This window comes from Pan troglodytes, chromosome 10 (assembly GCF_028858775.2).
Source record: "Pan troglodytes isolate AG18354 chromosome 10, NHGRI_mPanTro3-v2.0_pri, whole genome shotgun sequence".
Taxonomy (NCBI): Eukaryota; Metazoa; Chordata; class Mammalia; order Primates; family Hominidae; genus Pan; species Pan troglodytes.
In genome coordinates this window covers 18109983-18122715 of record NC_072408.2, presented here as the reverse complement: position 1 = coordinate 18122715, position 12733 = coordinate 18109983, and the positions used below count along the sequence as shown (strand labels likewise).

At 32.8% G+C, this 12733-nt stretch overlaps 3 protein-coding genes across 4 annotated transcripts in view; all 3 read left to right on the top strand.

Moving 5' to 3' along the window:
* The window catches only part of LOC739542 (salivary acidic proline-rich phosphoprotein 1/2), a 201555-nt gene that overhangs the window by 38182 nt on the left and 150640 nt on the right, over positions 1-12733 (top strand). The gene's annotated exons all lie outside the window — the stretch shown is intronic.
* LOC739490 (taste receptor type 2 member 46) overlaps positions 1-12733 on the top strand; it is a 101925-nt gene that overhangs the window by 56785 nt on the left and 32407 nt on the right. The gene's annotated exons all lie outside the window — the stretch shown is intronic.
* On the top strand, positions 11147-12076 carry TAS2R20 (taste 2 receptor member 20). Its single transcript, NM_001009144.1, is given in 1 exon segment — positions 11147-12076. A coding segment is annotated over 1 exon segment (930 nt).

Here is a 12733-nt window from a genome sequence, read left to right as displayed (position 1 = left end):
GAGTTACAGAAATAAATTTAGTTAAAGTATTTTTTGGACTTTTCTATGTCTGTGGGCAGAATTTGTACATCTTAATCCAGGACCCTATAACTCTACACCTAGGCATATATGCAAAGGAATTGTAGCAAATGTATATGAAAGAACGCTCATAGTAGCATTATTCATAATAGTTCATAAAAGAAGCTGTCTAAATATATATCAACTAAGGATAGATAATTATAGTAAATCCATAAAATTAAACAATATAGAGAAATGAAAAGAAATAAATCACATGTACATGCATCTGTCTGATTAAATTTCGGATTCATAATGTTAAGTCCAGGAAGCCATGAATAAGAACTTATAGGATTGCACCTATACACAGTTCAAAGCAGGCCAAACCAAGCTATTGAGTTTAGGGTTGCATACCTTGTTGATAAAGTATAAAGAAAATCAAGGAAATGATCATCACAAATTATGGATATTGCTTACCTCAGGAGATATGAAGAAAGGTATAGAGGCTTGGAAAGTGTCATGGAGGTGGAACTAGGCTGTTAGCAGTGTTCATTGTCTTGCCCTACATGATGGTTACTCAACTGTTTATGATACATTGCTCTATTTCCCAGTTTTCCAGTTTTGTTTTGGCACATTTCTATGTATGCATTATAATTTTAATATAAAAATTTTGAATTAGGAGAAATGTCTCATAGAAATTATTAATCTTCTCATTACGTACTAAGGGGAAAATAAACTATTTATATGCATTCTTATACAACTCTAGAGAGTTGAAGTAGAAACTTTCTTATTTTAGTTACAACTTGTAGAAATTTGACATCATGTCACCTGCCAACCCCGTATTTTTCCATAGCTTTATTTCAGTTTTTTTCTTTCAGCTTTAATTATGCACCTCACATGACAAAACTTTGATATTCCTCATCTATTTTTCCCTTGGCTTCGGGATTCTTGACACAACAAGGGTGGACATATTTCCCACTCTCTTGGCTTAGCAAAGTATTTCTATCAGTTAGCATCATTTTAAAAAGAAACTTCTCCAAAACTACATTAGATATTTATATCTCACATGTCTTTAGATTCCATTTTCCTAAGCTGGGTTTGGGTGGATCACTCTGGTAATTTGAGATGGGTCATGTTCTGCATCTTGAAGTTAGAGTTTGGCCAATTTAGGCTAGATCTGGAGGGAGTGATCTCATTCTCATTCTGCTTCTGGGAATGGTGCACTAGTGTGGGGATGTACTTGTGGTAAATGGAGAAGAGCAAGAAACTCCAATGTGGAAGCCATCTCAAAGATGTATACAAAGTTTACTAATTTCCAGTTCATTAAAGCAAATTACATGAGTGAGCTCAGATTCCAAGGTCAAGGTAGTCACCCTGCCTATGACAGGAGGACACTGCAAGATAATATATCAAAGGATGAGGGAGTCAAGAGTATTTACAAAACAGCTGAATAGTTTAATTAAATAATTAATATTTAAACATTAAATAGACTTGAGAGTAACTTTACCAAAGGCCTAAGCATGAGAAATATGTTTGATAAATATTATTCTGGTCTGAAAACCCTGAATGGGAAAATAGAACTAATTCCACCTGGATGACCTTCTGGAAACTCATTTTTTTAAATTAAAAGAAAATAATTCCTTCCAACCCCAATGGGTTTAAGTGTGTGTTTTTGTGTTTATGAGCTTGTTAACAATAAAGTCATATAAAAGTATTGGTTAGCAGGAACCTGATTTTAAGGCGTATTGGCCTTCTTGTGGTTCCCAAGAAAACCTTGGATGATTTTGATAAAAGGTTTGGGTTCTGTATATTTAAATCTAGCATTAAAAAATAAATCCATAGTTATACGATCCTAGGTATGACCAAGCTCTTTTAACAATTTAGACATTTACTGTATGACATATGTATTGGGTTTTAAAATTTCCCTATGAAACAACTGAAAATGCTGAATACAAATTATGGAGAGGTTAAACAAGGAAAAACATTGCAAAACAATGAAAAAGAATATGTCTTTTTTTGCATACTAGCAAAGGAATTCACCTTTCACTTCAACATCAGTTTAAAAAATTTCAGCGTATAGCAAGAACAGACAGTAGAATAGGATTCAATTTCAGCTATTTTGGGAATAAGGAAATTTTCCATAAAAGCAGCATTGAACTCATCCATTAGCATATGCTGGTGCTTTTCTGTTGACATTAGTCAAATAATTTAGAAGCACAAAGAATATTATTACACATTTAGGAATGAAGTGTATATCAAATTTAAGGTCTAGATATTAAAGGAATCACAATCTGTGTTATTAGGCCTGCATTTTTCCTTTCTTTTTGTCTCTTCAGACATGTTAAAATTTCTACTTATCATTTTGTCAACTCTGTGTGTTTGCATTCGTTCTTGGAAATTTGTCTCCACAAAAATGTTAAAATTAGCAGGCTTGGTGGTGCATGCCTGTAGTTCCGGTTACTTGGCAAGCTGAGGCAGGAAGGCAAGAGTATCATTTGTGTCCAGGAGTTCAAGACTACAGTGAGGTATGATTGTGCCACGCACTCCAGCTTGGGTGAGAGAGCAAGAGCCTGTCTCAGGAAAAAAAAAAGAAAAGAAAAGAAAAGGAGAAAAAAAATGGAAGTTTTCACTGGCACATTCTAAATATCTAGTAACACAGGATCAAATCAGTAACTAACCATCTTTGTTTTTTCCTGTCCCAGACAGGTAAAATGGAAAGCAGTTATACAAATGCTATACTCACTCCTCACAAAGACTACCCAAAGATAATATTATTATCTTCTGCGTTTTTTGGTGATCGTACTGAGGCAGAGAGCAGTTGTAAAATGGAGTCTCAGAATCGTCGCTATATGAAGCAGAAAAACTGGTTTCCTCTCTTGGCAGTCTGACTCCAAGATCTCTTAGAAACAATTATACTGTAAAAACCTGAAAAAGAAGTAAAAAACAAGATTGGAGACTAATACTAACATCTATTCTTCTTAATAGCATAATCAAAAATAAATTAAACAGAGAAAAATGAAAGTGAATATTCATACCAAGGGAAGTCTAGAGTCTTCAATGGAAAATACATATTTTTTAATAAGTGCCCAAGGAATATTTTAAAAATTGCTGAATATTTTAATTAAACAATTCATATTTAAATATTAGCTAGATTCGAGAGAATAGCTTATTCAAAAGCTTAAGCACGAGAGATAAGTTTATAAATATTGAAAATTGACTGAAAAAGGTGAGGGGAAAATAGGGCTATTTCAACCTGGATGACTTGCCTGAAATTGATTTTCCATTTTGGAAATTACAGGACAATAATTTCTCCCATCCACGAGGGGCGTGTATGCATGTGTGTGTTTGTGTTAATGAGCTTGTTAACAATAGACTTATACAAACATATTAGCAGCAAGCAGATTTTAAAGAGTATTGGCCTTTTTACACTTCCCAAGAAAACCCTGGATTCTTTTGATAAGAAAACTTTGGATTCTGTTTACATAAATCTGACATTTAAAAAATCAATCCACAGTGGTCATGATTCTAGTTACAACAAAGTTCCTTTTAACAATTTAGATATCCAACGTAGGAACTATGTGTTGCTTTTTAAAATTTCCCTAACAACTGACATTGCTGAACACAAATTATGGAGAGGTTAAACAAGGAAAAGTACTGCAAAACAAGGAAACAGAATATGTCTTTATTTGCATGCTAGCAAATGAGAACTCATTTTTCACTTCAACATCAGTATGAAAAATTTCATCTTATAGCCAGGACATAGTGTTTGAATAGAAGTTAATTTGAACCGTTTTAGAAATTATCATGTTTTCCTTCCCTGGTGCTTTCCTGTTTGACACTGGTCAGAGAATTTAAAAAGAACAAGAGCGTTAATGCACATTCAGAAATCAGGTGCACATAGAATTTAAGGTCAGGACCTTAAAGGGAATCTTATCCAATGATATTAGGCCTGCCTTAAAAAGAATTCAGACATGATATGTTGATACCAATCATGTTTTCCATACTGGTAATGGTAGAATTTGTGTTTTACCATGGACAGCTATTTTTAAACTTATAGACTATTTTTATATTTTAATATTTTTTCTTTGTTTCCTTTTAGGAGTTGTTAAACAATCCTGAAATTTCTCCTACAATATGCCATGAACTAATCATATTTTCTCAAAGTCATTTGACGTAATGATTGATTAAAGGAAATATCTCCAGTATAATTACACTTGTTCATAACAAAAAAGTATTTGAAACTTCAAGAAAAAATTAGAAAAATTAATAATGAAATATGAACAAATAAATGTATGAAATATATAATTAATCCCTAATAAATGTGCATGAAATTATAGTCATAGAATTAAGAGTGATGTAATTGTTCAACTAAAGATGCATTCTGAATTATAATAGAAAAAGGTTTGTAAAATGTTAAGTTTAATAATATTTTATTTATTTTTGAGACAGTCTCACTTTGTGGTCCAGGTTGGAGTGCAGTGGTGTGATCTCAGCTCACCGCAACCTCCGCCTCCGGGTTCACTCAATTCTCCTGCCTCAGCCTCCTGAATAGCTGGGATTACAGGTGTGCATCACCACACCAGGCTAATTTTTGTATTTTTAGTATTTTTCGTATTTTAGTATTTTTTCACCATCTTGGCCAGGCTGGCCTTGAACTCCATACCTGAGGTTATTCACCCACCTTGGCTTCCCAAAGTGCTGGGATTACAGGCGTGAGCCACCGTGCCTGGCCAAGTTTAATTATATTTTATATAAATATGAAAGTGCAAAAATTATTCTACTAATTTCGGAGAGCATATGAAGCAGTGGGAATTTTCATACACTGCTCCTAGGATTATAAATCAGTGCAATTACTTTGTCTGAGTGTGACATTATTTGAATAAGATGAAGGATCACATCCTAAGACCCAGGATTTGCACTCATATCAGAATACATATACAAGTATATATCGCTGAGTTTTAATAGCTAAAGTTGAGAAGTCTCCCAAATGACCATCAGTAATAAAATGGATAAATAAATTATGACATACTTACAGAATGCTATACAGCAATCAAAATGAACAAACTAGAGGGACATGTTTACAAAGAATATATATGAAAAGGAAAGTGAATAAATTTGATTTACATGGATAGCATAGTAATATATACAGATATAATAGTAATTATTAACATCAAAAACATTCAATATAATCACATTTATATGAAATTTGCAAGAATATTTTTGTATTTTTGCAAATAAATTCTTATAATTGCTTATAAAAGAAATTATACATTCTTATAATTGCTTATAAAAGAAATTATAAATTCTTATAGTTCCTTATAAAAGAAATTATAAATTCTTATAACTCCTTACCAAAGAAATTATAACATTTTATAAAAGAAATTATAACTTCTTATAAAAGGAATTTTAAATTATTTTAAGTTTTTATAATTCTTACAATTTGAAATAAATTCTTATAATTTATTACATTGGTGGCAAAACTGTAAAGCGAAACATATAAGTGATTATCATAACTGGGATACTTGGGAGGGAGGAAACAAAAGGGAAATCATATCAACAAGAAAGCATATATGGGGAATGTCTTCATTGCTGGCAAATTCTACTTTTTGATGAAAGTGTGGAATATGAGTGTTAATGTTACATTCTTTTTTCCTTTTACTGTGCATTTAGGTTTTATTGCTTTCCCTACATATGTTAGGTTCCTGAATAATGAAAATATTTTATAAGCAGAAATATTAAGTAAATTAATGAATATAAAACTAGGCTGAAACAATATATTCTTACATGTACCATTGTAATTAGAGTTTTGCTGAATAAAGAAGAATACAGCATTATAGTAGTAAGAAATAGGGATAAAATTTTATACTTTTAAAAATTAATTTAAAAAAGAAAGATATAAGCAGGAAGTGTACATCCACATTCTTAATGCTAATCTTAATTTGAAACAATAGATTTTGAACAACTATATTGCAATAGACTTTTTTCTTGTTTCCAATTTGATTATTCATGATACACATTTCAAACTGGCAGCAATTAGGGAATTTTTCATAAGGTACAAATATTAAAGTATGTAGGACTATAGATATTAACTGTATAGGACAATTTTTGCTACATTTATCCCTAAATGAAATAATTATACTCATGTTGTTCCCATTCAAAGATCACAATACTATGCATATGCACAGCATATGTGTTGGGGAAAATATTTTGTTACTATAAATTTTTCAACTGTATTAGAGAAGAAAACATAGAAAGATAACTGTTAAGCTATAAAACATATTTAGTGTAATCTTTGAGTGTGCTTGTGTATATGTAGTATTACTTTGACTGCTATAGTAAAATAACCCAGATTTAGTGACAGTAGCTGAGATTGTAAATAAGCAGTTGAGAGAATTTTGCCTGCTAATGATACTATTAAAAGATAAAATACAGTTTGTATGCTATATAATTGTATAGAGGATTTGTATACATGAAGTTCATATGAAAGTACAGTGAAAATTAAACAGCCCAAAGGAGAATACTCTTTGTTGTAGGGCACTTTTGTCATGATTTTCAGAATGTGGTAAAAGAAAAAAAAATAGCCAGTGAATCATTGGAAATACATTGGTTTTAACTTATTCTTAATGAAATACTGTCTGAGGATCTTTGTCTGTGCCTGATGCTGAGAATAATATAAGAAACAAGTTCATGAGCCCATCACCCTGAAACGTAGCACTTAGAAAACACGATTGAAGTCACATTTATAGAAGAGCATGGCCCCTTTTAACTGACATTATCATCATCACCAATCATCATCTATATCTATCTCATTAAATGATTTATTTTTGAAATGTTTACATACATAATTTGGATAATGTCTAATAAATGTTTAAAAGATTATTATTATGGGAAAGTTACATTAGAAACTGGAAAATTTCAAGTTGAACCAAATACATTTAGATTTAGAAATTAAGTATAGTTTAGTTTAAAATACATTGCTTAAGCAAATCATTATAGATAACCTTAAACTGATCTTAGGAACACTATAGGAAAGATTTAGTTGCGGTGTTAATAAAATTCCTTAATTAGAAAGATAAATAAGTCACTTCATGATCAAGCTCTTACTTCTAAAGTGAAGGTTTTATTTTGTTTATTTTTTAACCATTCCACATTTTATTGACAAAGAATTAATAGTATAAATTACGTTTATATTGCAAAGTTTATTTATGGAAATTTGATACGTGTACTTCTACTCCTTTTTACACCTTACATGAATATTTAAATAATTGATTTATAACACTCCCTGATGCCAGGTAAAGTAAAGACTAATCGCAGTTCAGAAACTCACATGTACAACAAATTTAACTTTCTGGATATTTTTTAAACTCAGCTTAATTTCCCTAGGTGCTCCATTAACCTGATGGCAGAAATTAAATCTTAAGCAATTCTGGGTTCTCCCACAAGCACACTTTGCTTCAGAGTTGTGCTGAAGTTTTGAGGAGAATGGGAGGAGGCAAGGAGGTGTCCAGTCCTTTGTGCATCTATCCCCTGGCATTCTCCCATCCTGCCCCAAGTCATCAGCCCACACAGGTTGCTGGCACATCTAAAGTGAGAATTTTAGGACTAAATAAATCAAATAGAAGTAAGCCCTCACATCTTCTATATCTCACCTGATAGTGAAGAAGTTTGAAGGTACAGAGCTCCACTTCTGCTAATAAAAAAAGAGTAAAATTTAATTTGTGAAATAGAATGGTGTAGCTAGGGTTGAGGTGCTATAATTTATTTATTGGAATGGCATCTTGAGATCCAGCACAGCTCATTGAATTTCCCTGTGGGGAGAGTTTGTGGTGAAGACTCATCAACAGACAAGCTGCTATCCGCCCCCCCCCCACACAAAAAAGCTACTAACATCACGTCAATTTCCAGGTTCTTCCAACTTGCGGAAGGATGTGTAGACCAAGCTTTTATTCTATTTTGTGACCAAAGTCTTGGGAAAAGAAGAAAATTGTTAGCATTTTCATGTCAAGCATACGAAAAACAAAAAAACAAAGCCAACCAACTGAACAAAGAACCCAACTTTTTTTTAAAAACTTGGTGGTAAGAGTACTTTGTTCTGCTTCTCCATAGATAATGATTTATAGAAGGAGAACAAAATATTATTTCTGCTACTAAAACAATAATAGCAAAAAATAAATAATCAATATTGAGAATCCAATAGACAGAGTTAACAACCAGTTAGACATAGAAGAGAGAATTAGTGAATTGGAAGACAACTATAAAGAAAGAAGCCTAAAGAGACCACAAGACAAAGAATGCCAAGCTAAGAGGATAAGAGGCATTGATGCTACAATCAGAGCATCTAACATACTTCTGGATTTCTGGAAGATTAAAAGGGATAAAATAGGGCAGAATCAATGTTGTGGAGATTTTCCCAAAAGTGATAAAATGTATTAATCCATATATTTTTAGTAACCATCAAAGGTCAGACAAGATAACTAAAAACAAATTAACATAAAATGTCACAAGACATCAAAGACCAGTAGAAAATCTGAAAAGTAGCCAGAGGAAAAGATAGATTATTTTAAAAGGAACAACTTTCTAAATGACAACCTGATTTTCAACAGAAAAATGGAAAGTAGAATTCAATGGAATCATGTCTTTAGTGTGTTTCAAAAGAATAGAGGACCTTCATAAACAGAAATCCAAATGATATTTTTCAGATAAAAAATATTGAAAATACAAGGTTAAGCATGCAAGAAGGAATAAAAATTAACAGAAATGATAAATATGTGCATAATTCTAAATGAATGTTGACTGAATAAAATAATAGCGTCTTGCTGAGTTAAATATATTATTGATAGGATATATGCAAATAGCGATAAAGAGACTGGAGGTAAAGGTGACAGGAACAAATTTAGATAAATTATTTTTTGCACTTTTCCATGTCTGTGAGGATAATTTGAACACCACATTTAATGACCCCATAATAGGAATTGCATCAAATGATATGTGAAATAATGCTGATAGTAGTAGTATTCATAATAGCTCAAAAATAGACTGCCCAAATATATATTAACTAAGGATGATTGAATGATATGAAAGATTACAGTAAATCCATACAGTGGAACAGTATATAGAGGTGAAAAGAAATGAATCACATGTACATGCAACTATGTAACTAAATTTCAGAAACATGATATCTAGTGCAAGAAGCCATGAACAAGAACACACTGGACTGCACCTATACACAGTTCAAAGCAGGACAGACCAAGCTGTGGAGTTTAGGGTTGTGAACCTAGTTGGTAAAGTATAAAGAAATTCAAGCAAATGATCATCATAGATTATGAATATTGCTTATCTCAGGAGATGTGAATAAAGGTTTAGGGGCTTGGAAAGTGGCCTGGAAGTGGACCTAGTCTGTTTGCAGTGTTCCATGTCTTATCCTGCATGATGGTTACATAAGTGTTTATGATACATTGCTCTTACCTATTTTTGTTTTGGCCCATTTCTAAGTGTGCATTATAATTTTATTTAAAAAATTACAAATTAGGAGAAATGTCACGTAAAAATTATTAATTGCTCTGCTCATTATATACCTAGGGGGAAAATCCACCATTTACATACATTCTTATACAACTCAAGAGAGCTAAAGTGAATTCTTATTTTAGTTGCAAAATGGAGAAATTTGAGATGCTGTTACCTACAGCCTCCAGATCTTTCCAAAAGTTTTCTTCTAGTTTTAGATATTCACCTCATATTACAAAAACTTTGATATTTCCAACCTATTTTTCCTTTGGCTCCTGAATTTCTGACACAACAAGTGTGCACATATTTCTCAAACTCTTGGATTAGCAGAGTACCTATATCACTTAGCTTTTTCTGCAAAAGAAACTTCTCCAAAACCACATTAGATATTTATATCTCACATGTTTTTGGATTCTGTTTTCTTAAGCTGGGGTTTGGTGGATGGCTCTGGTGATTTGAGATGGTCCAAGTTTTGCCTCTTGGATCTAGTTAGAGTTTGGCCGATTTAAGGCTGGATCAGGCAGGGGCCATATGATTCCATGAGTTACTCATTCTTATTCTGGGAACAGTGTGTTAGTGTGGACATGTTCTCATTATAAACGGAAAGGAACAAGAAAGCCTAATGTGGAGGTCATCTCAAATTTCGATGTAAAGTGTAGTAATTTTCTGTTCATCAAAGCAAATTACATGATCGAACTCAGAGCCCTAGTGCAAGGTTGTCACTATGGCTGTGGTGGGAGGACACTGCAAAATTATGTGACAAAGGTCTGGTACTCAGGAATATTTACAAGCTTGCAGGTAGCATTACCAAAAGCCTAAGCATGAGAGATATGTTTCATGAATATTATTTATTGGCTGAAAATCTGGCATGGGAAAAATAGGACTAATTCCACCAGGACGAGCTCCTGGAAACTCATTTTCCATGTCACAAGTTACAAGAAAGCAATTCCTTTCATCCTTGAAGAGTGAAAGTGTGTGTGTGTCTGTGTGTGTGTTTATGAGCCTGTTAATAGTGATGCCATATAGAAGTATTGGTTAACAGCAACCAAATTATAAGGAGTATTGGCTTTCCTGTGGTTTCCAAGAAAATCTTGGGTGATTTTGATAAAAAGTTTAGATTCTGTGTATTTAAATCTGGCTTTAAAAATAAATCCATAGTGATTTTGATCCTAGATTTCACCAGGCTCTTTTAACAGTATATTTGTTGTGTCATCTATGTACTGGGTATTAAAATTTCCCTAACAACTGAAGGGCTGAACACAAATTATGGAAAGGTGAAACAAGGAAAAAATTGCAAAGCAATGAAAGAGGATATGTCTTTATTTGAATGCTAGCAAATGAGAATTCAGCTTTCCCTTCAACATCAGTATGAAAAATTTCAGCCTATAGCAAGAATAGAGACTTTATGAATAAGAATTAATTTGAGTTGTTTTGGGACTAACAGTATTTCCCATAAAGGCAGCATTGAACTCATTCATTAGTTTAAGCTGGTGCTTTTCTGTTGACATTGTTCACAGAATTTAAAAGTATAAAGAATGTTATTGAACATTCAGGAATCAAGTGCATATTTAATTTAAAGTCTGAATATCAGAGGAGTCACCATCAGTGACATTAGGCCTGAATTTTTTACTTGCTTTTTTGTTTAGACATGATGAGTTTTCTACACATTGTTTTTTCCATTCTAGTAGTGGTTGCATTTATTCTTGGAAATTTTGCCAATGGCTTTATAGCACTGATAAATTTCATTGCCTGGGTCAAGAGACAAAAGATCTCCTCAGCTGATCAAATTATTGCTGCTCTGGCGGTCTCCAGAGTTGGTTTGCTCTGGGTAATATTATTACATTGGTATTCAACTGTGTTGAATCCAACTTCATCTAATTTAAAAGTAATAATTTTTATTTCTAATGCCTGGGCAGTAACCAATCATTTCAGCATCTGGCTTGCTACTAGCCTCAGCATATTTTATTTGCTCAAGATCGTCAATTTCTCCAGACTTATTTTTCATCACTTAAAAAGGAAGGCTAAGAGTGTAGTTCTGGTGATAGTGTTGGGGTCTTTGTTCTTTTTGGTTTGTCACCTTGTGATGAAAAACACGTATATAAATGTGTGGACAGAAGAATGTGAAGGAAACGTAACTTGGAAGATCAAACTGAGGAATGCAATGCACCTTTCCAACTTGACTGTAGCCATGCTAGCAAACTTGATACCATTCACTCTGACCCTGATATCTTTTCTGCTGTTAATCTACTCTCTGTGTAAACATCTGAAGAAGTTGCAGCTCCATGGCAAAGGATCTCAAGATCCCAGCACCAAGATCCACATAAAAGCTCTGCAAACTGTGACCTCCTTCCTCATATTACTTGCCATTTACTTTCTGTGTCTAATCACATCGTTTTGGAATTCTAAGATGCGACCAAAAGAAATTGTCTTAATGCTTTGCCAAGCTTTTGGAATCATATATCCATCATTCCACTCATTCATTCTGATTTGGGGGAACAAGACGCTAAAGCAGACCTTTCTTTCAGTTTTGTGGCAGGTGACTTGCTGGGCAAAAGGACAGAACCAGTCAACTCCATAGATTCACAAGAGGTGCATTGTGTGTTTTCTAGCAGAAAACAAATTGATGGTGTCTGGAACATTTTATATTTCCCACAAGTTTTTCCGTAGTCTATGTATTTGAGTAATTTCCAAAAGTTGACATAGAAAAGTCTTTTACCTAAGTTTATTATATAAAAGTATATATATATAATATATATTTGCGTGTGTGTGTATGTCTGAATGTATATGAAAATTTAATATTTACCATAACATACCTTTAATCAACTTTTCATATAAACTGTTCAGTTATACCAAAGTAGGATAAGAAATTTCTCAGAATTATGAACCCATGTGTATTTCACACTTTTTTTATATGATATTTCATTTGAGGAATTTATGATCTCTATTTATAATTAAGAACTGACAGCTTATATCAGAAAATCATTGCTGTTTTTCATTGTAATTTGTATCACGTATATGTACCATAGTGTGTTTAACTGTTTAACTATCATTGTTTGAACCTCTAATTTTTTGGATGGTAAGGACATTTAATTCTAAATCGATGAGAATGTGTCTTTGGGGTAGGTTTTTTTGTTTTTTTTTTTTATCATGAATTCTTTTTTTCTTTTTTTTGAGATGGAGTCTTGCCCTGTTGTCCAGGCTGGAATGCAGTAGCACAATCTTGGCTCACCACAAC